General features: G+C 44.2%; 1 protein-coding gene across 1 annotated transcript in view; it reads right to left on the reverse strand.

The window, feature by feature from the left end:
- Positions 1-669: 669 nt before the first annotated feature.
- The window catches only part of Reln (reelin), a 425,071-nt gene continuing 407,564 nt past the window's right edge, over positions 670-18,176 (reverse strand). Inside the window, 6 exon segments of the mRNA XM_032907091.1 lie at positions 670-1,811; positions 6,632-6,637; positions 10,970-11,068; positions 11,714-11,911; positions 14,282-14,501; positions 17,072-17,229. Of these exon segments, the coding sequence (XP_032762982.1) occupies positions 1,715-1,811; positions 6,632-6,637; positions 10,970-11,068; positions 11,714-11,911; positions 14,282-14,501; positions 17,072-17,229 (778 nt within the window). The 3' untranslated portion in view covers positions 670-1,714.

The following is an 18,176-nucleotide window of genomic DNA, read 5'->3' on the forward strand; positions in this document are numbered from 1 at the left end:
ATTCTTCACCACACACACACACACACACTCACTCACACTCATCACCAGACACACACTCATCACCAGGCGCACACTCATCACTACACACTCATATCACCACACACACTCATCACCACACACACACACACACACTCAAAACCCCCCCCAACTCTTCACCACACACATTCATCACACACACACACACACACACACACACACACACACACACACACACTCAAGAGAAATGACTAAATTGAAAGTGTGGCCTCATGCTGCCGTTACCAACGATGAAACAAAAAACTCTTAGCAGCAGCTGATGCCTTTTCTAAGTGTGAGAATTTCTGTGTGAGACTTAATCAGAAACAACTGAAGGGCAGTGGGGATGGCTCTGTGGGTTACACGCTTGCTATGTAAGCGTGAGAAGCTGCGTTTGCACCCTGAGCACCCACATGGAAGCCAGATGAGGTATCGGGGACCTGTGATCCCCTTTTGTCTCTGGTGGAGTGGAAGGCGGAGACAGGAGACCCCCCAGAAGCTCGGCCCAGATAGACAGGCTTGTGCAGCAGTGAGCGACAGAGACTGAAACAATGTGGAAGCCGAGGACCAACACCCCGAGTAGTCCCCTGACCGCCACATGCTCACTCTCACTCTTACATGCGATAAAAATGGAGTGAATGCGAACACGCTGCAAACAGATTTTAGACATAATTTTTATTTAAGCATGGGCTTTCAGCATGGTTCAGCCTAGAGTGCAGTCTCGGTATAGTCGGAGGCTGCACGACCATTACACTTTGCTGGTGTTGGCTCACTTCATCAGAAGGTATGACTATGACCCACAGGGAAACAACCCATGAAGAGAAGAACACAGTGAGGAAAACATCCACCATCTTACAAGTCACTTTGTTACCACAGACACGAAATGGCAGTTACTGTTAGTAAACCAGCCATGGAACACTTTAAAAAATTGTTATAGACAAGGTAATGGGGACTTCATTGTGGGAGGGAGATAGGGTGTTCATCCACAACTTGTTTTTTTTTTTTTTTTTAAGTAGAAAATATCTGAAGGTCAAACATTTTTTTCCTATCCACAAAATGATGCTACATCAACGTACATGTTAAGGAGTAACATATAAGTAAGCATATTTAGGAGATAACAGTGTCTTTACAGTTACCGTCTCGATAGGTATCTGAATTAACTTTCTGCATAATACAAGTAGGTCAAAGTCCAGCAGCAAAATATTGCAACCCAGCAAGTAGATACAGTTTCAGTGTGTTATACTGTGGAGGAGAGTACACAAAGGACAAACAATGATAACTTAATCATATAAAACAAGAGACAAAGCTGAAATACAGTCTACTTAAATAGCTCGGTGACCAAGGATGTTAAATACTGTGCTAAAATGCCATTTAAAACATAAAATCTTTAAAAACTTTTGTGCTTAAATGTTTTTTTTTTCCTGTTAAACTATTTATTCTCAATACTGCCACTGTAACTGATATTACAACAGATCACAATTTCCACGGACGCACTGACGTGAAGACATTTACTTATGCGCAGAGAAGCCGCACATCGTTAGCTCACAGTGTGGGGAGGTGGGGTACACTTGGTCTCGAAGGGCTTTCTGGTAGCCAAGTCCTCCATCTTTGTTTCCTGATACCGGATGCAGTGAGAGGTGTTTCAAAAAACCGGGAAGGGACACATTGTATGCTGGAAAGGGAAACAAACTTGGATTCTTCATGGGTATGGCCTAAGCGACCTTCGTCTTCGGTTGTAGAAGTGCCTGAGCCCATGTTGTCGTGAAAAATTCATCATGTAATTTTGTTTGCGAGTGCTGTTAGAAAAAACCACAAGAAGGGTGCAGGCGGGGAGGGAGAGGAGAAAGAGCATGTAAGTCCCATCACCGAACGTATGATCTAGTCTAAGGCCCCAAGGTAGCCTGCTATAGATCTGAAAAATTTCAGAGTTCAGAAGTCATGCAGACTTCACCGCCTAGGGACAGAATAATTAGACAGGCACCTGCCTCACTACCTTTGGCCCTGAAGTCCTTTTCTTTTCAGAACCCAAAAACCTCTCCCCATCAACTCCATTCCAAAGACGTGCACACTGTACTTGTTACCTTATTTACATACGTATACACACACACACACACACACACACACACACACACAGAGCAAAAGCGATTTGGTTACGTGAGTTAACATTTTCATTTCAAGCTTAAAGGGCAAAAATAAAAACAAAAGCTTTGTTATCAGAACGAGCTAGACTTCCCTAGATCGCTCACTCTCAGGGCACGCAAAGAAGATGCTGGCTCCCACTGTGTTTGAATACAACCGGGTTGTACTTGATAATCATGCCTTACTGAAAGAGACTCTGCACTGAAAAGGTCACAAAAGTACTAAGGAAATTCTGCAGAACACATCACCATACATGCACGTGTGTGTATGTATATATTCTCCCCAGTACATATATACCTACACATACTATATGTGAAGCCGATAAATATACTGAAAATGGGCATCTGATCCTCAGGAAATAAACAATAGTTTAAGTAACAGCTGCTGACATTTTGGCATGAAAAATAGATTTAAAAAAAAAATCAGACAGGGTTTTGCTATTTTGCCAATGTTGGCCTCAGACTTATGATTCCCCTGCCTCTGCCTCAAGAGTGGTGGGGTTAGAGGGAAAGTACCCCAACTCTCACTCTCTCTTTCTAGGGTTCCTGATCTATAACATCACTCAGGTAAGAACTGTACTTTCATACACTGATCTGAAGGGCAATGTATTTATCTGTGGCTCCGCCATAGTTTCCAAACGTACTGTCTCTTTAACATGTGCCCTCAGACACATGCAGAGGGAGGTGATGCCAGTGACGTGACTCTCCCAGCGAGGGCTGCATAAGATCAATGAGTTAGGGTAGAGGGAAAGGGTGATCTCATCAATAATCCGGTTCTCACAAGGTGTAGGACAATGCTTCTAAACACAGTAGTCTAGGTGTTCTACTCAGCTATAAAAATGTGGAGAACTTCAAAATGAGGGAATTTTAAGTAGCGACAGTTCATCGTGAGAGTAGATTTATGCTAAGGCTCTCGAGGAAAACACAGACACAGCTCTAAAGTGGCAACGTCTGTCTCGAGATCTGGTAAGAAGGCAGACGCAAGACTGGAGCGTATTTTATAAGAGCAAAGTGCTAGTGTCTTTCCACTTAGGGTTTCCATATTATCAAGATACTAGTAACCACAAAGCCAAAATGAATATCCACTCAGGATATTCACGTGTGTGTGTGTGTGTGTGTGTGTGTGTGTGTGTGTGTGTGTGTGTGGAAAGAGAAGAAAAAGTGGGATTTTTGATTTCTGGTAGCCTTCACAACCACTCTCTACGTGAATGTGATGCTGATAAATTATTACTTTAGGTCATTTCAGCTTTAGTGTCAGAGTGACGGTGAAGAAAATGCACCCGCATTTATCAGCTGCCATGAGCAGTCTTGAAAGCAGACAGTGACCGAGAGCCCTGAGCCAGTCAAGTGCTAGAGAAACTATTGTTATTGCTTTTATTGGCTACGTCTTGGGGCTGGCCCTTAGTGTCTTCTTGCCAGCATATGGTGTCACCTTGAGTCCTCTGCACTACCACAATGGTCCCTAAAGCAACTTCTGTATCTCTATCCTCCATTATGAAATGCCGTGATGCTTAAGATTTACACCTAAGGTAACTAAAATTATACTCATGTGGACCAGGCCTCGTGCTAAGATTGTATGCATGTGTACCGGGCCTCATGCACACACACACACAAGATAGATTTACACCCCACTCTCTGGAAACTTTTCTTCAGAGGTTGGCTTTGTTTATTAAAACCCTATCCATAATTCTTACATCTCAGCGTCTAAGCTAGTGACACCATGCATCTCATATCCTCTTCCTGATTAATCCTGCTGTTTTTCAGATCCTCTCTTCTGATTCACAACTATGCAGACTGCTCTACGCCAAGTGGCCTCTAGTCTATTCCAGCCTTACTGGCTCTATGCCCTCACCTTCTATTTGTGGGTCCAGTATCATGTTTGCTTTTGTGTTCACAGCACCCCTCAGCAGGGATCTTTCTTTCTTTCTTTCTTTCTTCCTTTCTTTCTTTCTTTCTTTCTTTCTTTCTTTCTTTCTTTCTTTCTTTCTTTCTTTCTTTCTCTCTCTCTTTCTCTCTCTCTCTCTCTCTCTCTCTCTCTCTCTCTCTCTCTCCTTCCTTCCTTCCTTCCTTCCTTCCTTTCTCTTTCTTCCTTCCGTCCTCCTTTCTTTTTTGAACTTCCATAGCACTCATTTCCTGCTGAGTGAAACTTAGGCTTCTCTCATGGTTCCCCACATTAAGTTCCTGATAATATGGGGGCCTGTGGTCCAGCTCTCTCCACCCCCAGCCACAGCCCTGCACCTCCTGCTTGACCCGTGGGTGGTCAAGGCATGCTATTTTATTGAACCTTTGTAGACTTACTGATTGGACTCCTGCTGTAAATCATTACTCTTTAACTATAAGGAATAATTGCAGAGTTAAAGCAATGAAATTATTCTGTCAAAACATGTTCAAAGACAAAGTACTCAAATGTAGAATGGTTATATATTTTACGTAAAATCCCAAACTAGCAAGGTACTCAGTTATCTCATTGTAACTTAGAATAGCATAACTTAGAATAGTGACCTGCATATATGAGAACAGACATGTTTAACTTGAACTGAAGTCATTCATAGTCTCAAAGCAAAGTCTACTGAAGTTATTTTATTATGGAACTGCTGGAAAATTTCCATCTTTGTGCTGTAGATTTTTAAAGAGACTTACACAATTTAGGGGATGCTCCAATTCGCTGGGCCCACTGAATTTGATTCAGTTTGTGTTATGTAGCTATGGATTCCCATGAATCTTTGCATGCACATGGAAGTATGTCTGTCTCAGCTGCCTAGTGTTTTTATAATTGTATTTAAGCAGCCATGGTTTCAAAGCATGCTTACAGCTAACTAGGAATTTGGTTATGAGTCATGTGCACTGGAGTCTGATGGAGTGGATTTTTATAGCTCCTAAGCCTGTTCAAGTACCATGGAGAATGGCCGTTAACAGAATGAGGTTTGACTCAAGGGCCATTTAATAACCCCATGTGAGTATTAGCCAGCTACTCTGTCTTCTACAGTGTCTCGTTTGCAGGACTGTGTGTTTGAGGCGTTTTAATCTTAGGACACATTTAAAAATCTTGTATTGGTCTATTTTGTGGGGAGGGTTGTTTTGCACTCAGTGTTCGCAGAGGTATGCTACAGACAGTGCCACAGTAGGTGCAACCGAGTGCTTGATTTGTCTTTTACTGCAACTACCAGGGGAAGTAATGTTTAGCCTAAGTTCACTGTAAGCAGTGAGGCTCACTGGGAAGCACACTCTAGCCCAGGCCAGTCTGCTTTGATCGCAGGAGGTCATTTAAGCAAGTGCAATCCACTGAAAGAAGGGAGAGTGAGCAGGGGTAAATGCTGACTGAAATTCTCACAGTTGCAGGCACTTTTGAAGACTTAGATGACATATGGATTTAGAAAATGCATCCCTGATTTGGCACAGAAAGTATCGGGATGGTGAGATCTTTAAGGAATTTGTGATTTCTTTTGAGCCAGTCCTTTTGGCTGGAGTTACCATATTAGCTCATTTATTACCGTGAAAATTTAATCTGATTTTCAAAGATGGATTCTAAAGGATATGGAAAAGGTCAAGACTAGAAGAATCCGAGCTCGTAGAAATTTAGGCATCTTAATGGTGAGTAATTCAATATTTTTCCACATGTGATACAGCAAACAGTAATTTATGTGAAGGCAGAAGTGACTTCAGCTGTAATTTTCAGAGAAATTCAGGTGACTGCAGGACAGATAACACCGTTCAAACTGACCCCAGAGCACAGATGAAGTTGTGCACCTGACTTCAAGGTCATGCACTTTTGGGGATGGTCAACATCGGCACGTGGGGCTGAGAATGCCTCAAACCTTGAGAGTTTCAGATTTCTCTTCTGCTAACTGCAAATGAAGATTATATTTGACCACACACTGTCAGGACTAAGTGAAAAACCTTAACACCAAATGCACAGGTTCACTTTGGACCGTTTTAATCTCGAGTCTGAAGCTGGTGAATTAGAGGACACGTGGAAGGCAGTCCATCTTAAACAGCAGGCGGGATCCAGAATTTATAGGTGTTAGGAGCAAAGCACCTCTCTGTCAATGATTAAATTAAAATTGGCAAGTGTAGGTGCCGTCATGCATTTCCCCTGCCCGACGAGTCTTTTGAGAGACTTTAGCTAAAGACTTGAGACCTTTTGCCTACATTTGACTTCCACTTCCTCATAAGGGGTTTTTCATTAACTGTGAGAGCTTCAGTGGTATCTAATATGGAGCCAGGCACTCTTGCCCAATGCGGGAATGCTGATTACCACACCCTCCGGCCTGATACATCCCACGTCCCGGACGTTGGCTAATTTGGCTAACTTTACTGGATGTTGAGCATTCCGTCAGTGAATCTCAGTATCAGCCATAACTGCTCCTCTAAAAATTTTTACTTGTGAAGGGTCCGGCTACAGAAGTTCTCAGTTAGCTTTGGTAAAACCACGAAAATGAACAGAAACTAGTTTCCCCGATGTAGTGAGGAGGACTTACCTTACTCTAGTAGAAAACCAATGACAGCAAATAATGAAATATAATACAAGTTAAAAAATGCTTCTCAACGCATGCAGCACTGTGGCTACTCATAAAAGTCTGATCGGGCTTAGGCGCAATATAGGACTTTTCATCTCTTTTGAAAATAGAAATTCAACATGTTATTTCTTATCCTTCTATCCCCATTATAGAGATATGCTTAACTTTTTAATGTAATGAAACATGCAATATTTGCTCATAACCATATGTCAAGGTACATGTAGCTATAACACTACATTTGGCATAAATGTTACATATAAGGTATAAATATTAATCGTTTAATTTCTGTTGTAAATTTTATCTGAGTTTTCAATTATTTACATTTTCTGTACTATTAACACCCGATGAGATTAAGAAATGGGCTTTAGAAATGGAGAAGTCTTCTACATCAGATAAGACAGTCAAATTTAATAAAAGGAAAAAAATGCTTTGCCAGAAACGTAATATGTTCATCGTCATAAATCATTTGTGCCAAAAACGTGACGGTATCTTGATGATGAATAGCAAGAGGGGATGGTCATGATGGAACTTATATTAAAATCTGATAAATGTGTTCAAAGGCAAAGTTAGCAGCGTATTCGTTTTCAGTTTTCAATAAATGTGGCAACAATTCGCTTGGTGTTAAATCAGTTCACAAAGGCTAACTTTTTACTGAGTGATCTGCTTTCAAGGTACACATGCAAAAAAAATCGGCCCAGTTCACTATCCACATGGCAGGCTGTGACTGAAACACGCACAGGGATGTGATGTGTGAATGGAACGCACGGTTGGGTGAGGGAGGTTCTTAGGTGAGAAGTGTGAACGCCCAACCAAAGGGGCTGACACGACAGATTCTCTTGCACCCTAAGAAGCACCCTACCAGCACGGATCTTGTGAGGGATCTGCCCAAGTGTCTTCACAAACATTGACTGAGAAACAGCCTACGCTAGCTCAGAGAGGCTAGGATTCTTCTGGTCGGCAATGACTGGGTTATGCCCTACCATTTGGACTTTACGGAATGAAGTCTTTTTGTGAACTGGTGAGGCTGGAGAAACACCTAATCTGCCAGTTCGATGAAACCAGATTAGAAGGGGGTAGCCATGGCAGAGGCTTCTGTGTGCGGGTCTCACTGGCGAACGAGAGAGTGTTACCGTCTCAAATAAGCACGGGGACTTTGCTTGTTAAATGCCAAAAGGGACGTTTCTATCTTTCTGGTTTGAAGCTGGTCATTTTTTTTTTTTTTTATGTTTATGATGCTCAAATCTTCCCACAGAGAGTCTTTTAGAATTAAAATGTCAAGGATATATTATATGTCATGTTCATTTAGAAGTTCCCCTGTGCCTGAAAACGGTTTCCAAAGATGCTGAATTTGTTCTCGCCAAACTCGTATGTCCTTGTTTAATATGGGCAGTGTGGACATTACTCGGTGTAGGATACCATACGTGATCACAGCCTTTCTGGTGGCTTTTAGCATGTGTCCTTGGTACATATGTAGACAAAAGTAAAGCTGGGACACCAAGGCTAGATCAGAGTGACTGTCACTTGGGAAGGGAAATACATTGTAAAATTATTTCACTGAAATGTAGGTTGCCAAAAAAACCGTGCTAACAGTGCTGTCCGCGTGTTTAAGCAGGTTGGATTTGCATCTCCCACATGTGCCTCAGGTGACTACTCGGTGGGGAAGAGGTGACCACCACTACCTCAGCTAAAGGGAAGTGTAGCTAAGTAAAAAAAATTAGATTGCTTTAGTAGGGCTTTATGGACGTGTCCTAGTCTGCTTCTTAAATATACGTATTTTCCACAGTGAGATTTGTAGAGTTTATGAAGTAACATGAACTTCAGCTAGATTCTGTGCGTCTCACACAGCTGAAGGACAACCCAGTTGTTATAGTTTATCTTCCTGAATTATCTGGAACTTTCTATTATATATTCGTCAAATGAATAAACTATTGCTAAGCTACCGAGTACAGGATAAGAACCGTCTTAAAACTTCTGCGATTCTTACAAATACTTTGAAGGGCAACAGTTGCACAAAAACATTATATCTTAAAAACAGAGCAAAAACACCAAATACGCAATTCTAAAATGGAATTCTCTAAGACTATATGTTAAAATTCACTTATTGAATTGAGCTCTGTGAAGCATATAGTTTTTCTAAGACAAAGGAAATAATGTAGTCCTACAATTTTAACACATTTTAAGATATCGCTAAAGGGCTGTCATTTGTTTCTAAACTTATGTGTATTATTTAAAATCTGCGCAGATCTTTATCTGTGTATAAAGACGATGTGCAGAGAAAGCAGCTATGCAGCAGCACGCACAAGTGCTGGTCCCTGTTCAAAAGGCTTAGTGTCCTGAGACCTTGAGACTATGATGCAGGACCAGTGCAGGACACGCCTGGCAAGTGATAAATTCTTTAAAGTCTTCAACTCCAGGGGTTGAATAAAAAATGAAGTCTTATAATGCAGATTAGAGTTCCAGAATGTAGTAAGTTTTGAGTCTTATGACAGTATCATGATGCTGGTAGTTGCTTACAAAAATTAATACCAACACCAGGTATTCCAGAAGGTTCTCTTGGGGGCAGGCAGGGAGACTCTGAGAGCCCCCGAGGCAACAGGTCAACAGGGAAGTGAGTTTTGTTTCCCAGTTGTGAAGGGTTACGTCACACCCACATGGTTTATTCTAGATGATGGTGGCAGCTGCTCTGGGTGGGGTGGAAAGCATCTATTCAAACGTTTGCTACGCTGAGGAGCCTTGCATGCATCCAGGACAGAACTAGCATCCTGCTTTCTGCTGAGAATGGGCAACTTTGGAAGTTTCCAGGGGAGTTGGTGCTGCTTTGTGTATGTGAGTTGTCTTGGCAGAAGGATTGAAAGAAGTGATTGCTGACTCTGGGTTCATTCACAAGAAGCACCGGAGATACCTCTAAAGGTGATACTCAGTTCCTAGTGCAGACAAGGCTAATCCTTCAGAAGAAGCCTAGCTTCCCCAGGGATTCTGAGCTTCAGTCAGACAGGGGGTCTCTGCTCTAAGGAGAGAGATCAGGGCACGATGGCTCTAGGACTGGATTCTGGTCTGCTTGGATATTTTTCAATGTCCTCACTGTACACATACATATATGTGTGTGTATGTTTACAGCTGTTAGGAGCCCAAGTTATTCTAACTCTCCTGTAATAATGTAGTTGGAAGAGACAAATATCTAAGTAAAACACCAGCCTCATGTTTAGATTCAAGGGTCTGACTGTTCCTTTAAACTTAGATTTTTTTTTTTATCCTGTGGAGGCAGAGCCCAGCAAGTGGTCCAAAAGCAGCAGAGCGCACAGTGGGGGCTTGTGTGGGGACCGGGTTGCTCTTGGGATCGGGATTGATATGGATGCCATGCAAGCAGGTGCCTCAGTGACAGCTGGGACAAGGGCTAGCTCAAGACTGCAGAAGTCAGCTCATGGCCATGATAGAAAAAAACAAAACAAAAACAAATCTGGTAGTTCTCCTACCAATTAATGATTGGAATTTGCTTTCGAAATGACTGAAATCAGCCACGAGACTGATTTCATTTCAGATCTGGTAAACAGAATGAACATTTGAACCTATCTACCGAGAAGATTCGCCTCTCCTTGACAACCACTTGGAGCCACCAGTTCGAACCCGCCGAGACATAAGCATTCCAGTTTTACAGGAACTAGATTGTTAGAGAAAAAGCAAGTCATCTCTTTGCAAGGGAACAGTCAACCCAGCCAGAGGAGAGCAGTGACCTCACTTTCACGTGGGACAAACAAACAAGGGGGAGGGCACCCTGCACTTGTTGGGTGATGGGACTGACCGGTCAGGAGCAGTGTGAAACCAAAGAGTCTCTGTTCTAGTTACAACCAAATCCTTAACTGTGGAATGCCTCTGGGGCTGATACGGGTCTTCACCATGGACTCGACCACCATGGACACTCTGGGTATAGACCAGCACAGATGATTCTTGTAGGAGGCCATTTTATTTTGTAAGGCAACCCAGATCAAGCATAAGACATCACTTCCTATTTCCCCCAAAGACTTCTGTTTTTATTGAATTTGATCAATCCTGCCAACCCTTAAATAAGCATTTTACTTATCGAAGCTTTCTAAAGCCCACTAAACTACATTCGGGGCTTTGTTATACTTGACTGTTGACTCGAAGCATAGCGTACAGTTGAAAGAGCGTTAGCCACAGTGGCCCTGTGGGGACCTTCTCATCATGTCTACAGAATTCTTGCTGAATTAAGGAACATGCCAGGTAAAAGGAGCTTCAAACCTTCCTAAAACGGACGCAGGACGCTAAGTAGCAGATACTCACAGGACGACCTCCACATGGTCCAAAGCCCACTGATCATGACCTGTTCCGTTGTGTCGTGGCTGCCACCAGCGCAGCAAAACTCCTTTCATCCGTGCTTCCCTGGGTTACAGACAGAGGGACACAGAGGTTGAATGTTTCAGAAACCTTTTATGGTAAGGAGGACCTTTCTTCTGGTAGGGATTTCCAGATTTCAGATGCTTTAATAGGCTAACCCAAGACAAGAGAATGTTGCACGTAGGACCCGGATCTGCCTAGAGCCTAGTACTCTTTGAGCAGTATGAAATTGGTCACTTAAAGGCAGGTAATGGTGGTCTATCTTCCTTCCTTCCCTTTGTTCTAGCAGTCTCTGGGAAAGCAATGTGTTTATCAACCAGCATGAGATGCTTCCTGTGACAGACCCTGTGCTAGAAGCTGGGTGAACAAGGCCAAGTAGCGGTGATATGAACGCATATCCTCCAGGTTCCCAAACAGTCGCTCCAAACAGAGCCTCATGGCTGCTGTTCTCTGAAGGACTAAAATACTGTTTAAAGGAGGCGACATATGCACAGTGTCTTAGCATTTATTTCTCCATCCATTCCCCCTTGCCCTTCTGCCTTGCTCAGTTATCTGCCCCTGGACCTACGGAAAACGGCAACACAATGTGGGCGGTCTGGGATGCCTTGGTTCACGGCATTGACCCAATGACCACCCGGCTTCCATGCCGCACTCTGTGAGTCACTGGGCAGGCTGGAGGAGGCCGCTTACAGGGGAACGTTGTAAGACACCCGCTGAGCTTGTGTGAAGTCCTTCGGCTGGTGCTGAGCGATGACGTGCCACGTGATGCCGTTGTTGACGCTGTATTGCAGCAGCACTGCCTTGTCCACAGTGTGGGGGCCGCTGAGGTCGCTGTTGCAACTGTCTGTCTGTGCCGTGCTCCCAATTTGCAAGACAAACATAATTTTGCTGAAAAAAGAAATTACAGGGAAATCAACTTTAGATGAAAGTTGGGAAACATTTAAGGGGGAGGAACTTTTCAATCTTTGTTTTTCTTAAAGTCTATAATTCCTGGGGTCAGGTTCCACACCTGAAGATCCAACCAATTACACACAGAAGATATTCTGGAGAAAACTGACTGAATGAGTAAGGCCTGTACTACTTCGCTCTTCCTCAAGCAACACAGTGTACCACCCATCTGCATACTTTACACACCGGACTGTAAGCCATGATCTAAATCACACAGAATCGTTAGCACAGGCTAAATGCAAGTACCACATTAGAGAGTGTCCATGGGGGACCCTGGAACTAATCCCCCATGTTTCCTTAGGGATGACTGTATACCTCAAACAGGTAAGAGGAAACAGCTCTACCTTTCAAAGATGTGTCCCTTTTGCACGATGCCGGAAATTTGTTTAGAATATTTCCCCTGACTACCCCTTGCTCTCTGAACAGTAATCCAGGCCCAGCAGCCGAGGACACAGAACACAAACACAGCATGTGTACTGTATGCTTCTTTACAGATGGCTCCAAGCCGAACGGCGTCTGGACTAACTCATCATGTACATGAGGAAAGGTTTTCTGGAGATCGGATGAGGGAAAGCTGGGGTAGAGCACGCCGGTTCAGGCTCACGTCAGTCCTTCGGGTAGATGCCTCCTCACGGTCCACAGACATCCTCATGCTTAGAGGACACAGCTCTTTGTGTGTGCATGTGTGCACATGTGTATGTCTGTGTGTGTGTGTGCATGCGTGTGCACATATGTGTGTGGAGGCCAGAGGTCAATGTCCGCTGTCTTCAAGAGCTTTCCCACCACACTGTTTTGAGACAGGGTCTCTCACTGAACCTGGGACCGACTGATTCAGTTAGACTGGCTATCTAGCAAGGGCCGGTGTCCTTTGTCTCTGCTTCTAGTTTGAGGATGAGAGCTGCATCTCTACAATGGCTTTTAATGTGAGTTCTGGGTATCTAGACTTAGGCTGTCTTGCTTGCAGGACAGACTCTTTACCCAGTGAGTCAACTCCTCAGCCCTGCAGACATGGACTTTAAACACAGAAACATCTCCTCATAGGGTTACTAGTGCCCAACAGGGTGGTTACATTTAGAGTAAATAAGGAATATATGTTATTTATATAACATCTTCATGCTTAGAGGATACCGCTATTTGTGTGTGCATGTGTGCGTATGTGTGCAGTTGTTCACTGACTTGTACGTGGGGGTCAAGGAAGCCTGACTCTAGATGAATTATACCTTCTTGGTAGGAAAAATGAGAATGTGTTGGCATTCTAAGCTCCACTCCCACAGTTACCTGGCAACAGCCAGGGATGCTCCGCCCCACAGTTACCTGGCAACAGCCAGCTGTGCCTGACGCACTATAAAGGGGCTGCTTGCCCCCTCCTCACTCTCTTGCTCTTCCCCTCTTCCCCTCTGTCCCTTCTCTCCCCATTTCGCTCCCCCTTTCCCTCCACGTGCTCATGGCCAGCCTCTATTCCTCTCTTCTTCTACTCTTCTTCTCTCATTAAACCTTTCCACATGGAACCACGTTGGTCTGTTGTGGTTTGACGTGAGCCGAGATTTCTACCCCAACAATGGGTACGGCCTTAGCATTTCCATGGTCCCCACACAGGAATTGCCTTTATTATATTCTTACAGTGCATCATACTGAAAACCACAAAAATCTGTTTTTCTGCCTCAGAAAATATTAGTGTTCTCCAAAGGAAAGGCTTCAGGTTAACCGCCGCCTTCTGTCACTGCACAGCTAGCCCGCAGATACCCGTGTGGTTCCTGAACTCCTGCCACCATTCATTGGGTACCATTTAGGGCTTTGTGGCCCCTTCAAACCTTCACATGGTCCCCACACTCTGGCTTTGGCAGAATAGCCGGGGATGGGACTTGGGGAAGAAAGTCAACCCTGCCAGGGCCTTGCTGCACATCATTCACATAACATACATACATTATGCGTACATAATATATAGTGTACGGTTTCTGCTAATTCTCTTCTGCGTTAGTAATAAAGATCTCCTCATCCTTGATTTCGATTTACTAAACTTACAGGGGCTAAAGCTATTTGCCTTTGTAAACCTATTCATAACGTATTGACTCACACATCTGCTGTGGCTGCCATCGTCATCGCGTTATCTATGTAGCTAGTACGTGGGGGAAGAAATAACAAAGCCAGCCTACGGTAATGTTACACAGTGACAGTTCAGCTGCTGAAACACACAATGGTTCTTTCACATTCAGGCTCCCTTGCTTAGTGGTTGCTATTGCATGAAGTCCATGATCGGATCCGGGCTTGTGATCAACTCTGCACCTTGAGGGAGGCTCAGGGTTTGCTCACCTTGCTCGAGTGAGGTCCAGCGGCTTGGTGGCGGCTTGCCTTATCTGACAGCCATTGAAGTAGAGCGAGTCTCCATGGGCATAGGGCGCCAGCTGCCCACAGCCACTTCCGATGGCGCCGCCCTGGATTGTTTCCCAGTTGGCTTCGGTGACTCTTGCCGATTCAAAATTATCTTTAATGTAACTGGGAAGCTCGTGACTGAAGACAGAGCAGTCGTCACCTGGGGGAGAAAGTAATCATTGAGATCGGAATCAGCCAGGGTAAACACAATCCTCCAAGAAAAAAGAACAATGTTCGATTTCAGGTTCGAGCCAGACTTAGGCGAGAACGGTGACGTGCCAGGCAGGCTCGCTCCCAGAAGCAATCATTCCTCTTGTACTTAGGTAGGTATTGGCTTACGGTGAGACAAATCCTATTACTTTTGAGTCGATGCTTACACACGTGCATGTGAACGTATTCACTACTTGTGCCAATCTATTGCTTAAATGCTGTCCAGGCTTGTGCGTTTGCTGGTAATGGGTCTCACCAGGGAGCTCTCTCCCTGGTATGGGAGGGCAATCTAATTACTTTTTCCTAGTACCATTTTGCAGAAGCTAGACATGCTGTGTTGTTATTCTATATCCCGCTCTTTACTTAACGAGTCCCGAGAACAGAGTCTCTGTCTTAATTCCTTGTTGGGTTCCAGCACCTAATACGACTCTCGGTACCTTTTCAATAATCAGCAATGATGCTGGGATAAATAAATGAATAATAAATCCACTGGTAATGTCTCTCAGGAGCCACCTAGGTGGGACTGGTATGTCAGACACTAAGCCAGCGAATGCGTACATCCTTAGATTTCTTCTTGATTTGAATGATACACGTTTCCTAAATGCCCTCAATGATTCACAATAGAAAGTCCCTACTTCCGTTGGATCAGGGAAGAGGGAAAATGCCAGGCAGCCAGGCCTTCTTGTGAGACATTTGATTCATTCATTTGCCCAAAGTTGAAATTCTTAAGCTAATAGCCAGGCAGACCAGCTGGTCTTGGCAGCAGTGATAAGAGGGGAGCAGGAGGCGGGTGAGTAATTTTTGATATCAGAGATGTGTACGTGTCTACATTAATCATACCCAACTTCATCTGGAGGCAAAGACAGAGCACCAAGCAAGAAATCTAAATGGATCTCCCAGTAGAATTCCGACACATATATAATCTAACATTGTGTTCTTGGGGGGAAGCTGTATAATTTTTATCTTCTTTGGATAATCTCTCAGCTGGGAGAACTGGCAATGTTGAAAAGGAAATAAAACCCAGGACCTGGTCATGATTACCAGCTCTGTGCTTTTAACAAATACTTAACCTCTAAGCCAAAATGATACAGCGAGTATAAGAATGGATTTAAGGAACTTCTCATTAGAAACATGCACAGAACCAATGGGCTTAACATAATATAGTTACGTTTCCATAGGGATGGTGTTAGACAGCTATCTACAAGGGAAACGCCCCACGTCAGGCTCCATCCACCATGGCTAATGTGTGTTAGGAGTCAGGACACCAGTTAGAGCATATGTGGATCATCTATCTGCCTATTAAAAAGCCTTCTTGAAGGTTGGATAAAAATGAGCAGCACGAAGCAAACAGAGGCTTAAATAAATTACTTCTTTATCAAGCAGGAATGGTCACCTTACATGGCTTTAATTATTACGCTGCGAGGATGTAATGGTGAGTGTTTGATGGTGGAGTCTGGAGCCTGTTCAGAGTCTGTGCAAAAGGAGAGCAGGTCAGGCCAGTTTTCCCACCATGGGAGAGTCTGACCAGATGCTGTCCCAAACCTTTGGCCTCTGGAAGCCCACGTCATAGAAATTAACTCAGTTGTATGATGAAGCTTGCTTTTTTTCTCCTGAGGAGCACAGTGACCCGGGAAGTTGAGCACTCAGGTTGCCGGCTACATCCATGGGGTAGGGGGATGAAATCTGGATGCAGGAAGGTGGAGTTAGACAGACGCTGATGAAGACAAGGCCCAGAGGAGGAAATGGAGAGTGGGTGTGGCCGGGACAGGAAGCTCATGTGAAAAGCAGGGGCCATAAGGAACTACAGGGTCCCCTGTATGGATTTTTCCTATCTACTTACAAATGTAAACCGTCGTGTATAGAATCTATCAAGTTTATTTTTGCCTTTTTTTTAAATGCATAGATGTGAGGTGTATTTGAGTATATGTGGGCACTGGTATGTGTGCATACAGTGGGCAGGGGACAACCTCAGATGTCATTGTCACGGATGTCATCTACCTCCTTCGAGTTAGTTTCTAACTGACTGGGGCTCATCAACTAGTCTTGCCTAGCAGCCAAGTGAGCTCTAAGGAACCTCCTGTCTCTGTGTCCCCAGCACTTACAGTGTGGGGGCACCACGCTTGGCATTTTTATGTGAATTCTGGGATTGAGCTCAGGTCCTTGGGCTTGTAAGTCAAGTGCTTTACTGCACGGGTCATCCTCCCAATTTCTCAGTCTTCTTTTAAAAATGGATTTCAGGAAGCAGGAGGGGAACTATTTGGGAGGGAGGAGGGAGGGGAGCACATACGTAAATATCATAATGAGAGCCAGTGTTTTGAAGGCCAATTAAAAAATTATTTAAAACGCTTTCAGGAATACAGCTCAAGACCGAGAACCCAGTGCGATGATAATAATAATAGAAGACAAAGACTGTGCCAGTCCCCTCTGCCCCTCAGCATGGCCTTCCCATCCACTTCCTAGTGCCCTGTATGTAACATAAGGAGTCCACAGCCCTGCCTCACGAACAGCCCGGGTTCAGACCTTGGAAGCTTTCATCACAGATGCAGACGGCCCCCGTGGTGCAGTAACCATGTCCGCTGCAGAGCCTGGGACAAGCCTCTCCAATGTACACGTGGTCGATGGCCCAGCTTTGCTTCTCTGTTTCTTCTCCCTTCTGGATCCAGCGGAACTGTGTGGCACTGAGAGACCCAGGGGAGAACAGAGTCAGCAGGCTTTCCCGTGCCTAGCCTCCGCCTGTGGGAAAGGGGATCTGAGGAAAGGCCTCGAAAGCAGGGAGCTGACTCATCTTCCAGACCTTGGGTGTGAGTCTTCACGTGCCTTTCTGAAAGCTGTATCTTGTCTAAGGTTTTCTCCTCCTTTGTCTGTGCCCATGCACACATGTGTTTGTATGCGATGTATGTGGAAGCCAGAGTGTTATTCCTTCTATTCAACTTTTATGAGAATTTCCTATTCTATTCTACAGTAATTCTATGTCCGGGTGTGTGTGTGTGTGTGTGTGTGTGTGTGTGTGTGTGTGTGTGTGTGTGTACATCCATCTATCTATCTATCTATCTATCTATCTATCTATCTATCTATCTATCTATCTAAATTAAAGAAGCATATAATTCTCTAAATCTTTCAGTGAAACGAATGCTGCTCCCGGAAAAATCACCCAGTATCCTCAGCTTTCTGTAACCTGGCAACCCAGGAGGTCTGCGTGTCTACATGAGCAACATAGGCTTTGGCAGGATGGAAAGCAAGGGCAGAATTAGCCCCAACTTCAGTCTCTGTGTAGACTCTAGCATTCAGGATGTTTGACTAAATGTCCCACAGGTATGATAATGTAGTTAAAAGAAAATCTGGACTCTGTGAGTAATTTACAAATATGTTCCAATCTTTTCCTTGGGACATGGGATGGCAAGAAGAAGAAAGGGTCCTCATGCTGCAGCTAAAATTCTGTTCTCATCTTTCTGCACGGCTGTGTAGAGCAGAGGTTTTCAATGTGTGGGTTGCGACCCCCTATGGGGTCAAACGACACTTTCACAGCGTTTGCCTAAGACTGTCAGAGATCACAGGTCTTCACATTACAATTTATAACAGTAGCAAAATTACAGTTATGAAGTAGCAACAAAGCCACCACAGCACG

Source organism: Rattus rattus, chromosome 6, assembly GCF_011064425.1.
Source record: "Rattus rattus isolate New Zealand chromosome 6, Rrattus_CSIRO_v1, whole genome shotgun sequence".
Classification (NCBI taxonomy): Eukaryota; Metazoa; Chordata; class Mammalia; order Rodentia; family Muridae; genus Rattus; species Rattus rattus.